The 24,967-nt window shown below is 45.1% G+C and overlaps 1 protein-coding gene across 1 annotated transcript in view; it reads left to right on the top strand.

Moving 5' to 3' along the window:
• CCDC34 (coiled-coil domain containing 34) overlaps window positions 1-24,379 on the top strand; it is a 123,180-nt gene extending 98,801 nt beyond the window's left edge. Inside the window, exons 5-7 of the mRNA XM_063944410.1 lie at window positions 2,842-3,000; window positions 6,289-6,430; window positions 23,353-24,379. Of these exons, the coding sequence (XP_063800480.1) occupies window positions 2,842-3,000; window positions 6,289-6,430; window positions 23,353-23,570 (519 nt within the window). The 3' untranslated portion in view covers window positions 23,571-24,379. The remainder of the gene's footprint in view (window positions 1-2,841; window positions 3,001-6,288; window positions 6,431-23,352) is intronic.
• The last annotated feature ends 588 nt before the right edge of the window (window positions 24,380-24,967 follow it).

Raw genomic sequence — 24,967 nt, 5'->3', positions numbered from 1 at the left:
AGGCAGTTCTTTTGCCTTGTGTGTGCACCAGATTTCTCACATTTAAGAGTATATTTTTTCTAAAGTATGGGATTTTAGAAGTATATACGGTGTATTCTGGTCGGCACTCCCAACAATAAGAGCATATAGCCCAGGTACTCCCCCAGGTGTGTAACCATAGATAAAAATCAAAAAGCGGGCGGCACTCACGGTACTCCACAGATGTATGGAAAATATATCAACGTTTCGATTTATTGATAAATCGTCATCAGAATCCACTTTTAAAAACCCCACACTTTAGTAAATATACCCCCTCAGTGACTAGGTGCTACGTGTTCAGGTTTGGTATACAAAGCAGATTCAACATAAAGGGGTATCTGGTTGATAGGTTGACACCAAATGGTAGACAGGTTCAAATGATCAACACAACATGGTCAAAAAAAATTTTTACATTTTTTTTTTTTTAAATTTTGTTTTCAACTTTTTCATACTTTGCCATGCACGTGGACTACAAATGGGAACGGCAAGCTGTGCTGAGCACAGCAAGGCACTTTTATAGAAGCATGGCGAGCGAAGTGGTACGCTAATTGGAATTCCATGTGCTGGAAATTAAAATTTTACACAAAAACATGAAAAGCTAATGTCGACCTTTTTCACATGTCGACCTGGACACTGTTGACCTTTTTACTGTCGACCTATTGACTCTTAACCAGTGGCGTTGGAACGGGGGGGCAGCATGCAGTGTGCTATACCCATGATCTCCTGTCTTTCCGGCTCTTCATAGATGCATTACTGCGAGGAGGCGGAGATATCCCAGCATGCTCAGCATGGCCACGCTTCCTCCCAGTAATGCACCTGTGAAGAGCCGGCAAGACAGGAGATAATGAGTATAGCACACTGCAGCAGCACAGAGCACGCTTCTTAAAGTAGAAGCCTCCACGGGTACCCAGCGGTAAGCGCTACCGCGCACTTGGGGTGGAGGGTGGTTTGGGATATTGGGGGAGCGCCAATATGTAATATTTTTTTTTGGCACAGCACCCCCAACCTCAAACCATTCTGGTGCCCCTGCCCTTAACCATATAAAGGATAAAATACCACCTATACACCGTATAGATGGCCATGTTAGGAGCTGGTTCTGTAATATTCCTCAGTGATGCAACCAGATCCTAGTGATACAATAGGCTCCCGTTTTATTTCCTCAGCTGACAAACTAGACACCTCTTGGGTACACTTTGTTTATCTGAGCTGAAACTAAAGGTCGGCCACCCTCCTACTAAGAGGCCAAAACATTTTTAACTTTTCTCCAAATGAACCCTGGAAGCAAATCATCAGGTTTTTCTGTGCAAAAAAATAATAATCCTTGGAACTTTATATATAAATAAATCTTAGTCACTGTTCCATTTGAACTCTTGGGATAAAGTTCTGAGTACTAGGCTGATGGAAAGGGATATAAACTAGGGTAGCCAGTACATCCCTTTAATAAGGGACACATGAAAAACACAGGTTCTGGGGCTGATTAAAACCAGGTGAAATGGAGATGTGAGTTTGCCAGCCACAGAATTTGTGACATTTTTATATGTATCCCGTGTTAAAGGTATGATTTGGCAATCCTAGTTAAAAACCCTTTAATAATATCGCTTTTACACCAATTGAGGCAGGTCGCAGCCGGGAGCATCGCATGGGTCCTACCCAGCTGCAACCCGTCTCAGGCCCCTTTTCCACTGCTGTCTCCAATATGGCTTATTGCCAGGTTGATGAGGTTGCCAGTGACGCAGCGGGGGCGGTGCTTGGAGATCACATGATTTCCAAGCACCGCCTGTCCATTCACTGTGAACAGGAGCCGGGTCGATGTGACCTGGCTCCCGTTTACTTAGCACAGCTTGCCGGGTTGAACCCGTGTTCAACCCTGCAAGCTACCAGAGTTGGAATACCAGGTCACTCGACCCGGTTTATTCCAACCGGGCCCATTTACACCGCACAGCAACACGGGTTATGCACGCTCATGGGCAATAACCTGTATTAGAAGCTGGCGGTGTAAAAGGGGTATAAGAAAGTGTAGGTTTTTAGTATTGTTTGTCTTTGGCAACACTTTACGGTGTCCAATATGCTAATCTTAATATGATATCATCTCTCCTCTGTTGCCACTTACATCGCTTTGTTACTAACCCTGGACAAGTAATGGGTATTTTGATTTTGAGGAGTGTTAAGTTACATGGGCAGAGGTCTTCTGAGTGGGGGTTTGGGGCACTAATTTTATATCTTGATCCATCTATAGTGCCATGGGGTGTTGTGTGCAGAACAGGAAACCAAGTTTACGAAGCCAGTTGGTATTTTAGCTTCTACAAATGTGTCCAATTCTGTATTCCTGTTGAGGCTTTCACATGTACGCTCGCATATTACCTTAATTTCTATTTGGCTATGGCAGTGGTTCCTAAGCATTCTTGAATCATGGCGCTCTAGAGTATCAGAGTTTTAGGCCAAAAGTTTCTTATTGAGAAAGTTAGCAAAAACGATTAAATTAAGTAAATTGTGCTCACCTGTCATCCTTACGTTCAGTCACATGGTGGACAGGGCTGTGCTTGCTTTTGTCCACATATTTTATGATTGGCAGCTACCAGCACTGGTTTTGCCTAGTACATTGACCATTTGATATGGTCCTGGACCACAATCCCATGGCACCACTGAAAGTGCCCCGAAGCACTACAGGGTGCCACAGCACCCAGTTTGGGAACCACTGAGCTATGGCATTTATGCAAACATTTTAGAACAGTTGAGTTTACAGTCACCAGCCTTGTTTAGCGTGGAAAGCTGTGATCTCTTTAGCAACAAGCAGCTTAGTTTGTTTCTTTCCCTTCCATATAGGAAAGAAAGGAGAAGGAGCATAAACTTCTACTGGAGCTCCAGGAAAAAGAATTTGAAGAACGGAGGAAACATTCCTTACAAGAGAAGAGTAAAGAGAAATACGAAGAGTGGTTAAGTAAAAAGAAAGAAGAGGAGCTGGAGAGGAAGAGAAAAGAAAAGGTCTGTATTATTGGAGCTCGCATTTAGTGAAAAATTTTAATTAATGTTATAAAATGTATTTCTAATCCACATTTTATTGCAAAGTGCATTGAGGTCCACAACCAATCTATCTGATGGTGCACCTGTGGACCACACACTGCAGAGGAAGTCATTTTGTCAGCTGAAGCAACATTCATTAGAATGCAGCCATCCGTTTCCTAGAACCTATGACCCCACTGAGACACTTGGTTGCATTATTGGGCTCAGGGGTGTAACTAGAAAATAATGGTCTGCATAGGGAAGTATTGATGAGACCCCCACCCTCCTCACCACAACAACCACATGGAGAACTTTACACACTGAAAGCAGTTTCCTGTAAACAGAAAGTTTGCTGATGTAATATTGAACTGTCCAGCTGTCAACTTGCCTCTGTTCCCTTAATTAGCGGGGGGACCAGGCATTACTCCAGGCTTGTCAGAGGTTGTTCTATGTAACGGAAGTGGTAGATGACAGCAGTGATTTGACAGCTGGAAGGGATGGGCAGCAAGGCAGTACAACAGGAGTATGATAAAGGTCCTATATTTCATTGTGGTGAGTGAGGGAGCAGCAACCACGGCAAGGACCTGTACGTACCTCTTTCCTATTGCTATAACCTATCTTACTATACCAATTAGGTTGCATGCTCAAATTATTGGTTGAGATCCAAAATAACTTTATCCATTGTACTTTACTGGTCAGCTGCTTACAGTAAATCTGTTAAAGCCTCATAAATGCAGTTTAGTATGAATTATATGAGTCCCAATCCCAGGTTGCACTCGGATACTGATGAAAAATGTGAAAAAAGACATGTCTAAGAAAGAGGAAATGTACCCTAAACTGCAACTGAATAAACGTACCCTGAGGTGTCCTTTTTTACAGGTTTTTTTTTTTTTCCATCGGTCTCCGACACGGCTCCCGTTTACACTGTATGGAAGGGCGGCGCTGGGAGATAATGTGATCTCCCAGCGCCGCCCTTGCTGCGTCACTAGCAGTGTCACCAACCCGGCAATATGCCGGGATAGTGAGCGCAGTGTAAAAGGGGGCTCTAGCACGGGTCGCAGCCATGTCAGGCTCCCGGCTGCGACCCGTGCTAGCAAGTGGAAAAAGGGCATAAGCTTGGCATTAGCAGTAAGGGCTGTGTGTTAGCTCCAGGCTATCTCTGTGTCTCTCTTGAAGGGCTCTTTGTGGGTTAATTGTGCATTTAACCTTTTCCTGTGTGTGCTGTCACTGTCACAGTATGTCAGACAAAGAGTTTGTTTCATGTAAGGCACAGTGTTCCTCTTCTCCTGGGGGTTCAGTGCAGTGTACCCTCCCAAGCTAATGGGGCAGAGCCAGCTTGGCTGGATACCATTAGGGGAATGATTTCAAATATCTCTACTAAATTGTCCCGCAATGAGAAAGAGATGCAATACTTAAGACAATCGATGACTGAGTTTATGAACAGAGACTCAGTACCCATACCAGCGTTTCAGTCCCTTGCCATTTGTCAGCAAAAACGTCCTTTGGCCAATATCCTGCAGTCTGACACGGAGTATGACGGGTCAGACATGGAGGAGGGGGGAGTTGGACTCAGGTGGGGGAGGCTATTCTGTCACAGGGAATAGAGGCGCTCATAGAAGCTATCAGAGACATTCTGCATATCCCTGATAAGGTATCAGAGAAGACTAAGGAATATTATTGTAATATAAAAAAAGAAATCCTCAGCCACTTTTCCTGTGTCAAAGGAACTAAATACCCTGTTTTGAAGAACCGTGGGTTAATCCTGATCAGACATTTAAAATCCCTAAAATATTGATATCATCTTTTCCTTTTCCTCCTGAGGATAGGAAAAAATTGGAAAATTCACCGATAGTGGATGCATCAGTATTCAGGCTGTCACGGAAAATTGTACTGTCTGTCCCGGGTGCAGCTTCCCAGACAGACACGGCTGAACGTAGAATTGAGAATACACTCAAATCTTTGTATACAGCTGCTGGGGTGGCCCAGAGACCCACTATAGCATGTGGGTGGATTACTAAGGCCATTGCCAAATGATTGGATAACCTAATTGAGGGGTTAGGTACCTTGCCTCAGGGGGAGATTATTTTACTCCTGCAACATATACAGGACTCTGCGAATTTTATGGTATAAGCCATAAAAGTATAGGCTTGCTTAATGCATGCACCACTGCTATGGCAGTGTCGGCACGCAGAGACTCCAGGAAAGGCGTGGAAGGCCTGCCCTTCACAGGAGAGGCCTTATTTGGAGATGAACTAGACAAATGGATCTTCAAAGCTACTGCAGGTAAGTGTACATATCTTCCTTCTGCAGCTCCCCCAGCCAGGAAGGCCTACTCAGGGCCTAATCTACAGTTCTTTTGGACTGCCAAGTTTAAGGGAAAAACCATAGGTTCTTCTACAGCCACCAGAGGCACTAGAGGTAAACCACGGAAACCAGCAACTGCCGGTTCTCGGGAACAGAGCTCAAAGCCTTCAGCATGACGGTGGGCCGCGATGCATGGAGGACTTTCCAGCAGAATAAATGAATAAGGGTGATAATGAAATTATTTTCTATAATATAATTTCTTTATAAAATTGGTATAACTTACAAAATCTTAAAATATTTAGGATCTGGTTTTATAGTGTCTGTTAAATTGCTAAGCATACAAGTAAAAAAATATCTTTCTACTGAACAGAGCTCGATTCTATGAAGTAAAATCATTGAGCAGGAGCTAGAAATGTAGCTTTCTTGCTGGTAATGGAGCTAGCCCTTTCGGAAGACCCCTTCCTTTTTGTAGACCATTCTGTGGGTGCAGTACATTCCTGTAACCATGAATTACAATCCCTCCTGGAAACATAGAGGATATTTAATAAATTCCATGAAATACATTTATGTAACGTTTGTAAAATGGCAAATAACAAACCTTGCTGAGGTATAAGACCTGAGGGAGATTGCAGAGCAGACTATACATATTTTTATTTTTGTTTTTTTAATGAACTGCAGTGTGAGCGGAAACAGACCTGTCCTTGCAGTTAGTAGAGAGGCCACATCATGCTCTGGGTAGCATCTATTACGACTATCACATGTTATATCGGCCTGGCATCTGTGTTCTAGATGAAAGAAATCTAGAACATTCAGCATAGTTGATTTTAGACTGGCAATTATTTATGAAGTAGGTGTTTAGACTTCTGATATGAGGTTTGAAAGGTTTTTTTATTTTAGTTATTTGCAAAGGGGCAAGAGGGCAGAAGTAATGAGGAGGTAATTGGGATCTGATGTGTTTCTGTGCAGGAGGAAGAGGAGAAACGTGAAGCTGAGCAAAGAGAGAAGAAGGAGAAGGCTGATCAGATGTTCAAGGAGTGGTTAGAACAGGCCAAAAATAAGCCACGTCCGACGCTCAACAGCTATGGCTATGTCAGTGGAAAACTAACAGGTCTGTACTAGTGGCAAACTAGGCCTTTTTTTTTTTTTTTACCTTTTTAAAAAAAATTTTTTACAAAATCTTTTCTTTAATTATTTTTGGTCATTACGCAAGAGATACAAATTTGCAGCAATATTTTTTTTACATTCGTTGACTGTCTGACTTCTATAGAGATACTTAAATCCCTGAAAAGCTTTAAAAAAAAAAAAAAAACCCTCAAAGAAAATAACCAGGATGGAGATGAACAATCCTCACAAACACATTGATTTCCTGATAATTTACATTGAGTCTTTTTAGTCTGATAGCAACATTACCATGAGGCAAAGTACAAAATGTAATTAACCTTTTTGTTCATCAAGTACATTGCAATGTTCAGATGTGTCCTCATACCATATGGCTGCAGTCGTGCCAAACAGCTCCTTTCGGTGCCAGGTCCCATGTGACTCTGCTAGTGTTTTGCTCATATCCTTTTTCCCCATGAAAATGCATCTTAGTCACAACACATTGCGACTAAGATGCACCTAGTTAGACTGCACTGATTAATTTGATATGAGACCCTTGTATATATGTCTGCAGCTGAGTCTGAATCTAACATGCAGTGGCTGTGACTTTTTTTCATTGCGCTTTGTGTAGCGATTCAGTTGTACACCGATAAACAAGTGTAACATACTAAATTCATCTGCGCAGTCTCCTCGTGCATCCTAGTCGTATCGCATTGCGGCTAAGATGTATCATCGGGAGAAAAGATGCCTGGTACTAGCATAGCTACATTAGGACGTGGCGGATCACTCGCGCCAAGTGTTTTGCGCCATTTAACGGTATTGAGGCTAGTTGTATGTGGACACAACTGCATTTTATTTTACTATTAACAAATGGATTTGTTTGTTTGTTTAACAAGCATACAAACAAAAGTACAATGATTTTTCCATGTAAAGTTTTACAAGCTGTACAATTCTAGCGTTTTAACATGGTAAATGCATTTACTGCCTTTCTGGAGTGGAGACAGGCCGGGCATGCTTTTCATACCTTTGTTGGAAGCTCATAAAGTGCTGACAGTTTCCATTGCCGTCTCGAAACACCCTCCCCAGCACAGAACATATGCCAGAGTTTGCATTCAGGTCTGCTCTGAGCTGTTTTGTGCACAGTCCTTATGGGTGATACATACTGACATTGTGAGCTTCACACATTCCTCCTGTCAACCAGTGTCTGGGCATCTGTATTCCAGAACGTTAATAGTCAATCACAGGTCACTCAGTCTTAATTTTCTTGGAGAGTCAGAGTTGGGTTCTTGCTCCAGGGTATATATTTGTCACACTTGCACACATGGTTGGCAGATAACCTTCATGGTTCATTGAAAGGCACAAAGACGTGGTATAAGTAATTTCACACGAAGACAAAGCAAAAAGGGGCCCTTTACCAAATACAGAGCCTTTGTTTTAAAAAAATAAAGTTCCTGAAAGGTGATGGAGAATTCAGCTAGCTGTTTTTTTTTTTTGTTTTTTTTACAGGTGTATGTTTTTTGATTACGGAAAGTGTTGACTTGTGGGCAACCAGCTGAAGTTCATGACTGTACTTGTCATGCAATGTGTATCATCCTTCCTTATCTTCTGTTAGTATGCCCGTCTTCACTGCCTTCCTTTCTCGTTCATACTGATCTCCCCCTAGTGTCAGTGATCAATTGAGTGTAACCTTGATCTAACGGTAGCTGGCCTACGAGCAACTGCTAGATCTGGGTTACACTGGATCTATGAGTGCTGACAGATGTGGAGATGTAATCTCCCAGTAGCTGCTGCACATGGAAATCCCTGATGATGTCACAATTCTCCTTTTTCATATGTCCTAGAGGATGCTGGGGATGCTTCAAGAACCATGGGGTATAGACTGGATCCGCAGGAGACATGGGCACACTATAAGACTTTGAATGGGTGTGAACTGGCTCCTCCCTCTATGCCCCTCCTCCAGACTCCAGTTAGATTCTGTGACCAGTGAGACTGGATGCACACTGAGGAGCTCTCCAGAGTTTCTCAGAAAAATACTTTTATTAGGTTTGTTATTTTCAGGGAGACCTGCTCGCAACAGGCTCCCTGCATCGTGGGACTGAGGGGAGAGAAGCAGACCTACTTCTTCTAAGTTCAAGGGCTCTGCTTCTTAGGCTACTGAACACCATTAGCTCCAGAGGGTTCGATCACTTGGTACGCCTAGCTGCTTGTTCCCAGAGCCGCTCCGTCACCCCCCTCACAGAGCCAGAAGACAGAAGCCGGGTGAGTATGAGAAGATCAGAAGACTTCAGTGAAGGCAGAAGGCGCGTTTGAGGCACCGCGCAGCGGTCGCGCTGCACGCCATGCTCCCACACAGATCATGGCACTGCAGGGCGCAGGGGGGGGCGCCCTGGGCAGCATGAGGGACCTCAAACACCACTGGCATAGCACATGACAGTGCCCAGGCACTAGTTAAGGGACCCCCGCCAGTATAAAGATTTTTTAGCGGGACTGAAGAGCGCCATGTAGTGGGCGGGGCTTAGCCCACACAGCTCTGACCAGCGCCATTTTTCTCTTCACAGAAGGCTGCAGAGACGCTGGACCTGATCTCCACACTGCTGTGCAAGTAACAGGGTGATAAAACGGTGTGGGGGGGGGGGGGGGGGGGGGGGGGGGCACTAGTAATTTGGTGATTTATTATTATATGTAAAAGCGCTAGCAGGTCTGGGCAGTCTTGTGCTGTCTTCAGAACCGGGATAGGCGCTGGGTGTGAGCTGGCAGAACTCTCTCTGTGTCTCTCTGGCAGGCTTTATTGTGGGTCTGTCTCCTATAGCCCAGTGTGGTTGTGGCTGTCGGTACGTGTGTGTGTCGACATGTCTGAGCCTGAATGCTCTTCCCAGGAGGAGGCTGGAGTGGGGACAGACAATTCTGTGAGAGTGGCAGTGTCGGCACCGCCGACGGATGATTGGGTGAATATATTGAGTGTTTTAAACGCAAATGTGACTAAGTTGGCTAAGAGATTTGATAAATCTGAGTCTAAAAACCAGACATGGAGGAAATCCATGGAAGATGCTTCGTCACAGGCCCAGACCCTTTTGGGGTCACAGAAACGTGCATTTACCCAGATAACTGATACAGATACCGACACGGACTCTGATTCCAGTGTTGACTATAGTGATGCCAGATTATATCCGAAACTGGCTAAGAGTATTCAGTACATGATTATGGCGATAAAGGAAGTATTACATATCGCTGAGGACCCTGCTGTTCCTGATACTAGGGTCTGTATGTATAAAGGAAAGAAACCTGAGGTAACGTTTCCTCCCTCTCATGAGCTGAACGCACTTTTTGAAAAAGCTTGGGAAAATCCTGACAAAAGGATTCATGTTCCCAAAAGAATTCCAGTGGCATATCCGTTCCCTGCTGGGGATAGGGAAAAGTGTGAGTCAGTCCCCACGGTAGACAAAGCTTTATCGCGTCTTTCCAAAAAGGTCGCGCTCCCGTCCCCTGACATGGCAGCCCTAAAAGATCCTGCGGATGGTAAGCCGGAAAATACACTAAAATCCATTTATGTCACTACGGGGGCGCTACTCAGGCCTGCCGTTGCTGCGGCATGGGTGAGTAGCGCTATTGAAAGGTGAGCAGATAACTTATCATCTGAGGTATATACCCTAGACAGGAATAGTGTGCTTTTGACTCTGGGTCACATCAGGGGCGCTGCAGCATATTTAAAAGAAGCTGTGAGGGATATTGGCCTTCTGGGATCAAGAGCCAATGCCATGGCAGTCTCCGCGAGAAGAACGTTGTGGATTTATCAATGGAATGCTGACGATGATTCTAAGAAGGCGATGGAGTCTCTAAAGTTTAACGGTAGGGTCTTGTTTAGCGACGGCCTCACTGACCTGGTGTCTACGGCTACCGCGGGTAAGTCGTAATTTTTACCTTATGTTCCGGCACAACAGAAGAAAACTCCCCACTATCAGATGCAGTCCTTTCAGGCCCAATAAATTCAAAAAAGGGCGAGGGTCCTCCTTCCTTGCTGCAAGAGGAAAAGGAAGGGGGGAAAAAGGTCACAGGCTGTGGCAAGTTCCCAAGAGCAGAAGTCCTCTCTGGTTTCTACCAAATCCACCGCATGACCCTGGGGCTTCTCTGCGGGAGTCCGCACCGGTGGGGGCACGTCTCCGACTCTTCAGTCAGGTCTGGGTGCACTCGTACCTGGATCCTTGGATATTGGAAATAATAACCCAAGGGTACAAGTTAGAGTTTCAAGACGTGCCCCCTCACCGATTTTTCAAATCGGCCTTGCCAGCTTCTCTTCCAGAAAGGGAGATAGTAAGCGATGCGATACTAAAGTTGTGTCAAAATCAAGTGATTGTCACCGTACCCCCGGCTCAACAGGGGGAAGGCTTTTATTCAAGCCTGTTTGTGGTCCCGAAGCTGGATGGCTCAGTCAGACTGATTCTAAACCTAAAATCCCTCAATTTCTTTCTCAAAAAATTCAAGTTCAAGATGGAATCTCTACGAGCAGTGATCTCCAGTCTGGAGGAGGGAGACTTTATGGTGTCGGTCGACATAAAAGATGCCTCAGGCTTACCTGAGATTTGCTGTGCAGGATTGTCATTACCAATTTCAGACGTTGCCGTTTGGGCTGTCCACGGCTCCGAGGATTTTCACCAAAGTAATGGCGGAAATGATGGTTCTTCTGCGCAAGCACGGAATCACAATTATGCCGTTCTTGGACAATCTCCTCATAAAGGCGAGGTCCAAGGAACAATTGTTGAAGAATGTTGCCCTTTCACTAACGATTCTGCAACAACACGGTTGGCTCCTAAATTTGCCAAAATGACAGTTGGATCCAACGACACGGTTGTCGTTCCTGGGTATGATTCTGGATACAGAATTGCAGAGAGTTTTTCTTCCAGTGGAAAAAGCTCTGGAAATACAGAACATGGTAAAACAGATTCTGAAACCAGCAAGGGTGTCTGTTCTTCACTGCACTCCGTTGCTGGGGAAGATGGTGGCGGCCTACGAGGCCATTCCGTATGGCAGGTTCCATGCCAGGGTGTTTCAATGGAACTTGTTGGACGAGTGGTCCGGGTCTCACCTGGACATGCACCGGAAAATAATTCTATCTCCCAGGACCAGGGTTTCCCTTCTGTGGTGGCTGCACAGTTCTCACCTTCTGGAGGGATGCAGGTTCGGGATTCAGGATTGGATCCTGGTGACCACAGATGCAAGCCTCCAAGGCTGGGGAGCAGTCACACAGGGAAGAAACTTTCAGGGAAAGTGGTCGAGCCAGGAAGCTTGTCTACACATAAACATTCTGAAATTAAGAGCCATCTACAACGGCATACTGCAAGCAGAACATCATCTTCGAGGTCTGCCGGTCTTGATTCAGTCAGACAACGTGACAGCAGTGGCGTACATAAACCGCCAGGGCGGAACAAAGAGCAGAGCGGCGATGGCTGAGGCCACAAAGATTCTTTGCTGGGCGGAAAAAATGCCAGCGCTCTGTCAGCGGTCTTCATTCCAGGAGTGGACAACTGGGAAGCAGACTTCCTCAGCAGACGCGATCTGCATCCAGGAGAGTGGGGTCTTCATCAAGAGGTCTTTGCAGAAGTGACAAGTCGTTGGGGAGTTCCTCAAGTGGACATGATGGCGTCCCGCCTCAACAAGAAACTTCAGAGATATTGTTCCAGGTCAAGGGACCCTCAAGCGATAGCGGTGGACGCCCTAGTGACACAATGGGTGTTTCAGTCGGTCTATGTGTTCCCTCCACTTCCACTCATTCCAAAGGTGATAAAAATTAAAGAAGAACAAGGGTTCAGGCGATCCTCATTGTTCCGGATTGGCCAAAAAGGGCCTGGTATCCAGATCTTCATGAGTTGCTCGTAGAAGATCCCTGGCCTCTTCCTCTTCGGGAGGACCTGTTACAACAGGGGCCGTGCGTGTATCAGGACTTACCGCGGCTGCGTTTAACGGCATGGCGGTTGAACGCCAAATCCTAGCCCGAAAGGGTATTCCCGGTGAAGTCATTCCTACACTTCTTCAGGCTAGAAAAGAAGTAACGGCAAAGCATTACCACCGTATTTGGAGAAAATATGTGTCTTGGTGTGAATCCAAGAAGGCTCCTACGGAAGAATTTCACCTGGGGCGTTTGCTCCACTTCCTACAAGCAGGTGTGGATGCGGGCCTAAAGTTAGGCTCTATTAAAGTACAGATTTCGGCCTTGTTGATCTTTTTTTCAAAAAGAATTGGCCTCCCTTCCAGAAGTTCAGACCTTCGTAAAAGGCGTGCTGCACATCCAACCTCCCTTTGTGCCCCCAGTGGCACCATGGGATCTTAATGTGGTGTTGCAATTCTTGCAATCACATTGGTTTGAACCTTTGCGCAGGGTTGAGTTAAAATTCCTTACTTGGAAAGTGGCCATGTTGTTGGCCTTGGCGTCTGCAAGGCGAGTGTCTGAGTTGGCGGCTTTGTCTCACAAAAGCCCCTATTTGATTTTCCATGCTGATAGAGCGGAGTTGAGAACTCGTCAGCAATTTCTGCCAAAAGTGGTTTCATCATTTCATGTTAACCAGCCAATTGTGGTGCCAGTGGCTACTGACGCCTTGGCGGAGTCTAAGTCTCTCGATGTGGTCAGAGCTTTGAAGATCTTTATCGCCAGAACGGCGCAGATTAGGAAAACAGAGGCTCTGTTTGTCCTGTGGGCTCCAAACAAGATTGGGGCTCCTGCTTCTAAGCAGACTATTGCACGCTGGATTTGTAATACGATTCAGCAGGCTCATTCTAGGGCAGGATTGCCGTTACCGAAATCGGTGAAAGCCCATTCTACCAGGAAGGTGGGCTCATCCTGGGCGGCTGCCTGGGGAGTCTTGGCGTTACAACTTTGCCGAGCTGCTACTTGGTCGGGTTCAAACACCTTTGCGAAGTTTTACAAGTTTGATACCCTGGCTGAGGAGGACCTCTTGTTTGGTCAATCGGTGCTGCAGAGTCATCCGCACTCTCCCGCCCGTTCTAGAGCTTTGGTATAAACCCCATGGTTCTTGAAGGATCCCCAGCATCCTCTAGAACGTATGAGAAAATAGGATTTAATACCTACCGGTAAATACTTTTCTTAGTCCGTAGAGGATGCTGGGCGCCCGTCCCAGTGCGGGCTGTACCTGCAGTTTGGTTATAGTTACGCTCAGGTTGCGTTGAGTTCAGTCAATCTGTGACTGTTGTTGGTCATGCCGTTGCATGCGTTGTTGTTGTTGAATGCCATGTTGTACGGCGTGTTAGTGGTGTGAGCTGGTATGTATCTCACCTTAGTTTAAAATAATTAAATAAATCTTTTATGTCCGTCTCCCTGGGCACAGTTCCTATAACTGGAGTCTGGAGGAGGGGCATAGAGGGAGGAGCCAGCTCACACCCATTCAAAGTCTTATAGTGTACCCATGTCTCCTGCGGATCCCGTCTATACCCCATGGTTCTTGAAGCATTCCCAGCATCCTCTACGGACTAAGAGAATAGGATTTAGTGGTAGGTATTAAAATCCTATTTTCATCAGTACAACAAATTCCCTTTGAATGCTATGTACAACAGTCATGGTTTCCTTCAGTGTCGGACTGGAGCATGAAGGGCCCACTGGGGGAATGCAGGGCCCATACTTAGCAGTGCGGCCAGTAACCATTATAAGTAAATACTGCATACATGGTAATGTACAAGAACAGCAATTCGCTGGGCCCTCATGCAGTGTATCCCTGTGGCCCAGTCTGGTTTCTGGTATGAATCTATTCAAGCTCAACAATACTAAAGTTAATATAAGGATAGTGGGTAGGAATCGGGTCAAAAAAAATTCAATATTTAGAAAAAAAAGAGATTTTTGATTTCTCCTTTTTCTGAAAATCAGGATCTAACCTTCTTATCTGGAGATGGTATAGGTGGTCATTCTGAGTTGTTAGCTCGTTATTTTTTTGCTAATGCGCATGCGCAATGTCCGCAGTGCGACTGCGCCAAGTAAATTTGCTATGCAGTTAGGATTTTTACTCACGGCATTACGAGGTTTTTTCTTCGTTCTGGTCATCGTAATGTGATTGACAGGAAGTGGGTGTTTCTGGGCGGAAACTGGCCGTTTTATGGGTGTGTGCGAAAAAACGCTACCGTTTCTGGGAAAAATGCGGGAGTGGCTGGTGAAACGGAGGAGTGTCTGGGCGAACGCTGGGTGTGTTTGTGACGTCAAACCAGGAACGAAACTGACTGAACTGATCGCAGTTGCCGAGTAAGTGTGGAGCTACTCAGAAACTGCTAAGAAGTGTCAATTCGCAATTCTACTAATCTTTCGTTCGCAATTTTACTATGCTAAGATTCACTCCCAGTAGGCGGCGGCTTAGCGTGTGCAAAGCTGCTAAAAGCAGCTTGCGAGCGAACAACTCGGAATGAGCGCCATAAACTCTTATCTCTACCAGCTTTGCCCTGCGTGGGCTCTTGTGGAGACACACTGCTATTGGAGGGGGAATATTAATGCCTAGACTCCTTGGCTGGGTACTGTGCCAGAGCAGGGCATACAACAAGCTAACTTTTGTGTTTTGAAAACTTGCTAAAAAATAAGATTTTAAACCTACCGGTAAATCTTTTTCTCCTAGTCCGTAGAGGATGCTGGGGACTCCGTAAGGACCATGGGGATAGACGGGCTCCGCAGGAGACATGGGCACTAAAAAGAACTTTAGATATGGGTGTGCACTGGCTCCCCCCTCCTCCAGACCTCAGTTAGAGAAACTGTGCCCAGAGGAGACGGACAGTACGAGGAAAGGATTTTTGTTAATCTAAGGGCAAGATTCATACCAGCCCACACCATCCACACCGTATAACCTGGATATACGAACCAGTCAACAGTATGAAACAAACCAGCATCAGCCCGAGACTGATCAATACTGTAACATAACCCTTATGTAAGCAATAACTATATACAAGTCATGCAGAATATAGTCCGCACTGGGACGGGCGCCCAGCATCCTCTATGGACTAGGAGAAAAAGATTTACTGGTAGGTTTAAAATCTTATTTTCTCTTACGTCCTAGAGGATGCTGGGGACTTCGTAAGGACAATGGGGATTATACCAAAGCTCCAAAACAGGCAGGAGAGTGCGGATGACTCTGCAGCACCGATTGAGCAAACATGAGGTCCTCATCAGCCAGGGTATCAAACTTGTAGAACTTTGCAAAGGTGTTTGAACCCGGCCAAGTCGCTGCTCGGCAAAGCTGTAATGCCGAGACCCCTCGGGCAGCCGCCCAAGAAGAGCCCACCTTCCTAGTGGAATGGGCCTTTACCGAATTTGGTACCGGCAATCTAGCCGTAGAATGAGCCTGCTGAATCGTGTTACAGATCCAGCGAGCAATAGTCTGCTTAGAAGCAGGAGCGCCAACCTTGTTGGATGCATACAGGACAAACAGAGCCTCTGTTTTCCTCACCCTAGCCGTTCTGGCTACCTAAATTTTCAATGCCCTGACCACATCAAGGGACTCGGAATCCTCCAAGTCCCGCGTAGCCACAGGCACCACAATAGGTTGGTTCATATGAAAAGATGAAACCACCTTGGGCAAAAATTGAGGACGAGTCCGCAACTCTACTCTATCCACATGGAAAACCAGATAGGGGCTTTTGTGCCAGTGAGACTTAAGGAAACGTAACACCACGTTAAGGTCCCAGGGTGCCACTGGAAGCACAAAAGGAGGCTGTATATGCAGCACTCCCTTCACAAAAGTCTGTACTTCCGGAAGAGAAGCCAATTCCTTCTGAAAGAAAATGGATAGGGCCGAAATCTGAACCTTAATTTTAGGCCCAAATTCACTCCAGTCTGTAGGAAGTCAAGGAAACTGCCCAGATGGAATTCCTCCGGAGGAGCATTTCTTGACTCACACCAAGAGACATACTTCCTCCAAATATGGTGATAATGTTTCGCTGTCACGTCTTTCCTAGCCTTTATCAGAGTAGGAATGATCTCATCCGGAATGCCCTTTTCCACTAGGATCCGGCGTTCAACCGCCATGCCGTCAAACGCAGCCGCGGTAAGTCTTGGAACAGACAGGGCCCCTGTTGTAACAAGTCCTCTCTGAGAGGAAGGTGCCACGGATCTTCTGTGAGCATTTCCTGCAGATCCGGATACCAGGCCCTTCGAGGCCAATCTGGAACAATGAGAATTGTCTGTACTCCTCTTCGTCTTATGATTCTCAATATCTTGGAGATGAGAGGAAGAGGAGGAAACACATAGACCGACTGGAACACCCACGGTGTCACCAGGGCGTCCACTGCTACCGCCTGCGGGTCTCTTGACCTGGCGCAATACCTCGGTAGCTTTTTGTTGAGGCGTGACGCCATCATATCTATCTGAGGCAGTCCCCACTGACTTGCAATTTCTGCGAAGACTTCCTGATGAAGTCCCCACTCTCCTGGATGTAGATCATGTCTGCTGAGGAAGTCTGCTTCCCAGTTGTCCACTCCCGGAATGAAGACTGCTGTCAGAGCGCTTACATGATTTTCCACCCAGCGAAGAATCCTGGTGGTTTCTGCCATTGCCACTCTGCTCTTTGTTCCGCCATGGCGGTTTACATGAGCCACTGCGGTGATGTTGTCTTGACTGAATCAGAACCGGTAGGTCGCGAAGCAAATTCTCCGCTTGACGAAGGCCGTTGTATATGGCCCTCAACTCCAGTACGTTGATGTGAAGACAAGCCTCCTGGCTTGACCAGATACCCTGGAAGTTTCTCTCCTGTGTGACTGCTCCCCAACCTCGGAGGCTCGCGTCCGTGGTTACCAGAACCCAGTCCTGAATGCTGAACCTGCGACCCTCCAGAAGGTTAGCACTCTGCAGCCACCACAGGAGAGATACCTTGGCTTTGGGGGACAAGGGTGATCATCTGATGAATCTGTAGATGAGACCCGGACCACTTGTCCAGAAAGTCCCATTGAAAAGTTCTCGCATGGAACCTGCCGAATGGAATGGCCTCGTAAGTCGCCACCATCTTTCCCAGAACTCGAGTGCAGTGATGCACCGACACCCTTTTTGGCTTCAATAGGTCCTTGACCAAAGACACGAGTTCTTGGGCCTTTCCCGTCGGAAGATAAACCCTTTTCTGGTCTGTATCCAGAACCATGCCTAAGAAGGCAAACGAGTCGTTGGAACCAACTGTGACTTAGGGATATTGAGAATCTAGCCGTGCTGTTGCAACACCCTCAGGGAGAGTGATACGCTGTTCAGTAACTGTTCTCTCGATCTCGCTTTTATTAGGAGATCGTCCAAGTACGGGATAATTGTGACACCCTGCTTGCGCAGGAGCACCATCATTTCCGCCATTACCTTTGTGAAAATTCTCGGGGCCGTGGAAAGCCCAAACGGCAATGTCTGAAATTGGTAATGACAATCCTGGACAGCAAACCTAAGGAACGCCTGATGAGGCGGATATATGGGGACATGAAGGTATGCATCCTTTATGTCCAGGGACACCATATAATTCCCCCCTTCCAGGCTGGCTATGACCGCTCTGAGCGACTCCATCTTGAACTTGAACCTTTTTAAGTATAGGTTTAAGGATTTTAAATTCAAAATGGGCCTGACCGAACTGTCCGGTTTCGGGACTACAAACAGGGTTGAGTAATACTGCAGCAGGGGGACTTTGACCACCACTTGCTGAAGACACAAGTTTTGAATTGCATTTAACACTATCTCCCTCTCTGGGGGAGAAGCCGGTAGGGCCGATTTGAAAAACCGGCGAGGAGGCACCTCTTCGAATTCCAGCTTGTAACCCTGGGAAACAATTTCTATTGCCCAGGGATCCACCTGTGAGTGAACCCAGACATGGCTGAAAAGTCGAAGACGTGCCCCCACTGGGGCGGACTCCCTCAGCGGAGTCCCAGCGTCATGCGGTGGATTTTGTAGAGGCCGGGGAGGACTTCTGCTCCTGGGAACTAGCTGTGGTTGGCAGCTTTTTCCCCTTGCCCTTACCTCTGGCAAGAAAGGAAGATCCCCGCACTCTCTTGGGTTTATGCGACCGAAAGGATTGCATCTGATAATGTTGTGTTTTCTTAGGCTGCGAGGAAACATAAGGCAAAAACGTTGATTTACCTGCCGTAGCCGTGGAAACAAGGTCTGTGAGACCTTCCCCAAACAATTCCTCACCCTTGTAAAGTAAAACCTTCATATGCCTCTTCGAGTCGGCATCGCCCGTCCATTGTCGGGTCCATAGGGCTCGTCTAGCCGAAATCGTCATAGCGCTGGCTCTGGAACCCAGTAGGCCAATGTCTCTCTGAGCATCTGCCATATACAGGACAGCATCTTTGATATGACCCAGGGTCAATAAAATGGTTTCCTTATCCAGCGTATCTATATCAGCAGATAAGGTATCTGTCCACGCTGCTACAGCGCTACAAACCCAAGCCGACGCTATCGCCGGTCTGAGTAAGGTACCAGTATGTATGTAAATAGACTTCAAGGTAGTCTCCTGCCTACGATCAGCAGGATCCTTGAGGGTTGCCGTATCTTGAGATGGCAGCGCTACCTTTTTAGATAAGCGAGTCAACGCTTTATCCACCCTCGGGGAGGATTCCCACCGTATCATGTTCTTAGTCGGGAACGGGTACGCCATAAGAATCCTTTTGGGAATCTGCAGCTTCTTGTCTGGAGATTCCCAAGCCTTTTCAAATAATTTGTTCAGCTCGTGAGACGGGGGAAAGGTTACCTCCGGTTTCTTTTCCTTATACATGCGCACCCTCGTGTCAGGGACAGAGGGGTCATCTGTGATATGCAACACCTCTTTTATAGCAATGATCATATAATGAATACTTTTAGCCAATTTTGGCTGCAACTTTGCATCATCGTAGTCGACACTGGAGTCAGAATCCGTGTCGGTATCATTGTCTACTATTTGGGATAGTGGGCGCTTTTGAGACCCAGAAGGTCCCTGCGACATAGTGAAAGGCAGGGTTTGACTCCCTGTACACTCCCTGGACTCAGCTTTGTCCAACCTTTTGTGCAATAAATTCACATTTGCATTTAAAACATTCCACATATCCAACCAGTCAGGTGTCTGCGTTGCCGACGGAGACACCACACTCATTTGCTCCACCTCCTACCTAGAAGAGCCTTCCGCTTCAGACATGCCGACACGCGCGTGCCGACACACCATACACTCAGGGAATTCTCTATCTGGAGATAGTTCCCCCACAAGGCCCTTTGGAGAGACAGAGAGAGAGTATGCCAGCACACACCCAGCGCCAATGACCCAGGGAAAAAAATTACCCAGATAGCGCTTTTAACATATATATATATATATATATATATATATATATATATAAAACACTGCGCCAAATTATGTGCTCCCTTCCCCCTTCTTTCAAACCCTCTGTCACCGTGTTCAGCAGGGGAGAGTCCGGGGAGCCAGCTTCTCAGCGGTGTGCTGTGGAGAAAATGGCGCTGGTGAGTGCTGAGGATCAAGCTCCGCCCCCTCAGCGGCGGGCTTCGGTCCCGCTCAATTTATTTCAAAAACTGCCGGGGGATCTCTTATATATAATGTAGAGCCCATATATGCCCAGATTTTGCCAGACAAGAGGTTTAATTGCTGCCCAGGGCGCCCCCCCCTGTGCCATGCACCCTTACAGTGCCTGCCGTGTGTGTGTTGTGCGGGAGCAATGGCGCGAAGCGTTACCTCAGTGAAGATCCGAAGTCTTCTGCCGCCTCTGAAGTCTTCTTTCTTCACCCGGCTTCTATCTTCCGGCTCTGTGAGGAGGACGGCGGCGCGGCTCCGGGACGAACAGCTAGGAGAGACCTGCGTTCCGACCTCCCTCTGGAGCTAATGGTGTCCAGTAGCCTAAGAAGCAGAGCCTAGCAGTTAAGTAGGTCTGCTTCTCTCCCCTCAGTCCCTCGATGCAGGGAGTCTGTTGCCAGCAGGCTCCCTGAAAATAAAAAACCTAACAAAATTACTTGTTTTCAGGAAACTCAGGAGAGCTCCCTGTAATGCACCCAGTCTCCTCTGGGCACAGTATCAAACTGCGGTCTAGAGGAGGGGCATAGAGGGAGGAGCCAGTGCACACCCATATCTAAAGTTCTTTTTAGTGCCCATGTCTCCTGCGGAGCCCGTCTATCCCCATGGTCCTTGCGGAGTCCCCAGCATCCTCTAGGACGTAAGAGAAATATATTAAGTAAATTTGCTTCCATAAATCGGCTTCAGATGGGATGAAAATTTATTTCAAATCCTTTTATTAATTGGGAGAGTTTTCCAGAGCGCATCCAAAAGCTTGGATTGGATAAAACACTGTAAAAACTGAAATCCTGTCCTATTTTGTGAGGTTTCTTGAGCAAGATTTTGAGGTTTTCTGTGAAAGGGGAGGGCCAGCTACTGCATGATGGTAGATGTAGTGTTTAGCTGCATTGCTTGCATACAGAGCTTTGATGACATGCAGACTGCTTTCCACCTATTAGGACTGTGGGGTAATGTAATAGCCTGTGAACTGCAGGCATTGGTGTGTTCCTGGCGAGTCTCCCGTTGTTTTGAGTAGCAATTTTTTAAAAGGCAAAATCAGGCTATTACATTTATCTCTGGAACGTGATGTACTAAGCAATGCATTCGTGGTGTTTTGCATCCCACCTCTTGTCTCATACATACCTTTAAGGTATATACATAGAAATGCGAATATGACTGCAAAGGACGGATCTCCCGATAAGAGCTGTCCTTTGCGATAAGTGGACTTCTGTGTTTCGAACCCGAGAGTCCCTCTGCGCATGTGCAGAGTCTTGCACTGGTCGGTGGAGCGGGGATCCCATTTAGGAGAAAATGCGATTTAGAAGCCCAAGTCTTTTATAGGGCAACAAAAGCTGGCGTTACCCACCACATCCAAGCCCCGGAAGCTTGGTACATATGGGAAATGCAGCCAGAGTCTGAAAACAGCAGTTTTGGGGGTTTTGGCCGCATTTTCCCTTTAGTACATCCTTCCCTGTAAGATGAAAAGATATAGAGATTACTTTGCAGAATCAAAAACGATTTGTGAGCATCACCCTAAAACTATTTCCCATGAATCCAGTGGACCCCCACCCAGGGGTACCTACAACTATGATACTCCTAGCCATAATTATCCTTCAGCTATAGGGAGTACATACAAACTCTGCACATATAGTGCCATGATGAGGATTTAAATTTGGTGCTGTGATGCAGTAATGCTAACCACTATGCCAACTGTGCCATCCCAAGAGTGTCCATTGTCTCATAAGTTGCACTTATGTGTATCCAAAGGCTGGATTTAATTAGCCCTAAAGCTTACTGCAAAAGGAAAAAGGTTGTAGCCTCTGAGGTTTACATCTGGAGCCATTAAATGACAACGCAATTCCTTGCATGATAAACTGCGGTTAATGCATGTTAACCCTTAGGTTCCGGGATAAGTACCTGGAGCTGTGGGTTAACGCGTTTGCGGCACCCGCAACCAGGGTACTTACAGTGGATTTCTGTTCAAGCATCCTTCTGGCTCGAACAGAAATCTGCATTAAGTGCAACCTGCGGGCTGATGCAGTGTCTGGGTCTATTCAATTGTAGCTGCATCTGATTAATGCGGATTTACATGCGAACCTGATTAATGCAGCTAATTGAATCCGGATATTAAACAGCTGTTAATTGACGTAGTGGTATCAAATATCAGTCACATTTTATTTAATCCATTCAGCCCAAATATAGTTAATAAATACAAATGAGACGTGGTTAGAATTCCGGCAGTTGGGATCCTGACAGTAAGAACCCAGACAGCGGGTTTCCGACTGTCAGAACTCGTATAGATCTCGAAGGTAAGTACAGGGGTTAGTGTAAGGATGCGGAGGGATGTAGGTTAGGGTTAGGCTGGGGCAGTGTGTGTTTGAGGGGGAGTTACGGTAAGGATGCTGGAGGGGACAGTTAGGGTTAGGCTGCAGGTGAGGGCGGTTAGAGTTAAGTTACGGGAGTGGTGGGTTAAAGGTGGGGTTAAAAGCTTACCAGGATCCATCAGGGTGCTGCTGTCAGGATGATTGCAGGGATTTTGCCCCCATCCATACAAATTTGTAGTTACCATTGTTTGTAGCATAGTTGTGCAGCCTGTATTATGTAGAAGATACTTTTAAAATTGTAATTTTTCTATCAACAAAAGTAATTATTATTATTATTATCTTTAACTGCTACCGGATCTGTGCTCAAAAAGCAAGAAAAAATATATAAATAAATATATATATATATATATATATATATATATATATATATACAGGTTGAGTATCCCATATCCAAATATTCCGAAATACTGAATATTCCGAAATATGGACTTTTTTGAGTGAGAGTGAGATAGTGAAACCTTTGTTTTTTGATGGCTCAATGTACACAAACTTTGTTTAATAGACAAAGTGCTTAAAAATATTGTATTAAATGACCTTCAGGCTGTGTGTATAAGGTGTACATGAAACATTAATGAATTGTGTGAATGTAGACACACTTTGTTTAATTCACAAAGCTATAAAAAATATTGGCTAAAATTGACTTCAGGCTGTGTGTATAATGTGTATATGAGACATAAATGCATTATGTGCTTAGACTTAGGTCCCATCACCATGATATCTCATTATGGTATGCAATTATTCCAAAATATGGAAAAATCCGATATCCAAAATACCTTTGGTCCCAAGCATTTTGGATAAGGGATACTCAACCTGTGTGTGTATGTATATATATATATATATATATATATCTATCCTGTATAGTAGGTTACTTGTTTACTACAGAGATCATGGGTATCCATTTCTCTGCTTATCTGTCTTATTGCACTGAAATTAGCTAATTGAGATTTATCCAATTTGCTAGCTTTAAGTACAAACTGCTGATTCAGTTTCTAAAATTCATAATAGGACAGATGTGCTGTTTGCTTGTCCTCCCTCTCTCTTTCTACCTACACATCTATTATCTTATCTGTTTATTTTAGGATACTATGATGGAACCTCCTATCCTGCTCCAGAGTTCTACAATCCCATCCCATGGAAACCTATTCATGTACCACCACCGCCAAAGGAAGCAGTGAGAAACCAGCCTGGGAAGAAGAAGAAAAGAGCTGTATCCAGCCAGCCATATAGATCTAGCATGGCTACACTATACAAACCAAAGGACAATCTTCAAGTTGGGGGTGGAAAGTTCAAAAGGTAGTGTCCACCAGATAGTATAATACAGGTGTTTTACCTTTTAGATGTAGGAAAAACCTCTGGTTGTGTACTATTTTTCTCAAATACTTTATAACATTACCAGCATGATGGTCCACTTGCTCAAGTATTGAGCCAAAATTGTGATCCAAAAATGCCCATGATCTTCCAGCTAGTATTCAATGAGAATTGCAGAAGTCCTTAACAAAGGCTGGTGCTACAGAGCTCCTCCACTTTATCTAATAAGAAGCATTGGTCATTTCATAAAATAAAATGATCATTGATCGATTGATCTATCGTTGATCCATTCCTAGTTTTAGATGTGTCCAAAATTAGCACAATGCAATTGAACACATCGCACCAGACCATAGGCACTTTTCAAGATTTCTTTGTTTTAAAATGTAGTGTGTGATACATAAATATTGTATGGCAGTTATATATCAATATGTGATTCCTCTAACATGCAACATCGTGAATTTAACTGAAATATCTATGGTCTGATATTTGCCTATTTATGTTTGTGTTCTGAACACTAAACTGCACTAGAAGTCGCTTAAGCCACCACTAGTTTCAATGAACTGTATTTATAGCCTTTTCCGTTTACATTTATAAAAATGCTTTAAGTGAACTTTGTAGAAACTGTTTTTGTACTTTTAAATCTTAAAGCTTTTCCCAAAATGTGATTTTGACTTTTTGATATTTTTCTAATAAAGCAACATTGACTTTGATATTTTTTATTTGTTTTTAGGACTTAAATACTGTTTAACACAAATTGCTAAACTGCTTCAAATAAAGGGCTAACGACTTAGAAAGTTATTGCATGTTGATTTGTATTTTTTCTCTTTGTTTTTTAATATGTAGATGTAACATTAAACTAAGACACTATTGTAATTTGCAGTTTATGATGTATGGTGAACATCGAATTATCTGTATAGTGGAAAAAATATTAAATATTCTTGTAAGCGCGGTTGTACAGCACATATTTACATGACTGTATATTTGTTTAAGCAGAGGACAGAAGAAATGATTTGTACGCCTAAGGCATCAGACTGAAATTTGTATATGCAGCAGGGACAAGTTAAATATTTAAATGGCCGGGTAATGTGAATTTAACTAGCACCAGCTTCCTGTCCCAAGAAGAAAAATAAAGCTCCTATTAATACTTTAATATCAATCTTGATAATAAAGTAGACAAATGAAGACGTGTGACTTAAGAACGAGATTTCAAATGGCATTCGTTAATTAATGTGTGAAAGGTTCCAGGAGTTAGGCAGCAAAGCAGCTGAAACAGTTCTTTCAAGCAGAGTTCTCTTTCATTGTGTTTAGTAATCCCCTCTAATGAATATGCTATTATTTAAGGAAATGTCTCCTCTTAAAAGCATGATATCGAGTAACCAGAGTAAA

This window comes from Pseudophryne corroboree, chromosome 11 (assembly GCF_028390025.1).
Source record: "Pseudophryne corroboree isolate aPseCor3 chromosome 11, aPseCor3.hap2, whole genome shotgun sequence".
Lineage (NCBI taxonomy): Eukaryota > Metazoa > Chordata > Amphibia > Anura > Myobatrachidae > Pseudophryne > Pseudophryne corroboree.
Note: the sequence above shows the minus strand (reverse complement) of the source record. Positions and strands in the feature narration are given on the sequence as shown.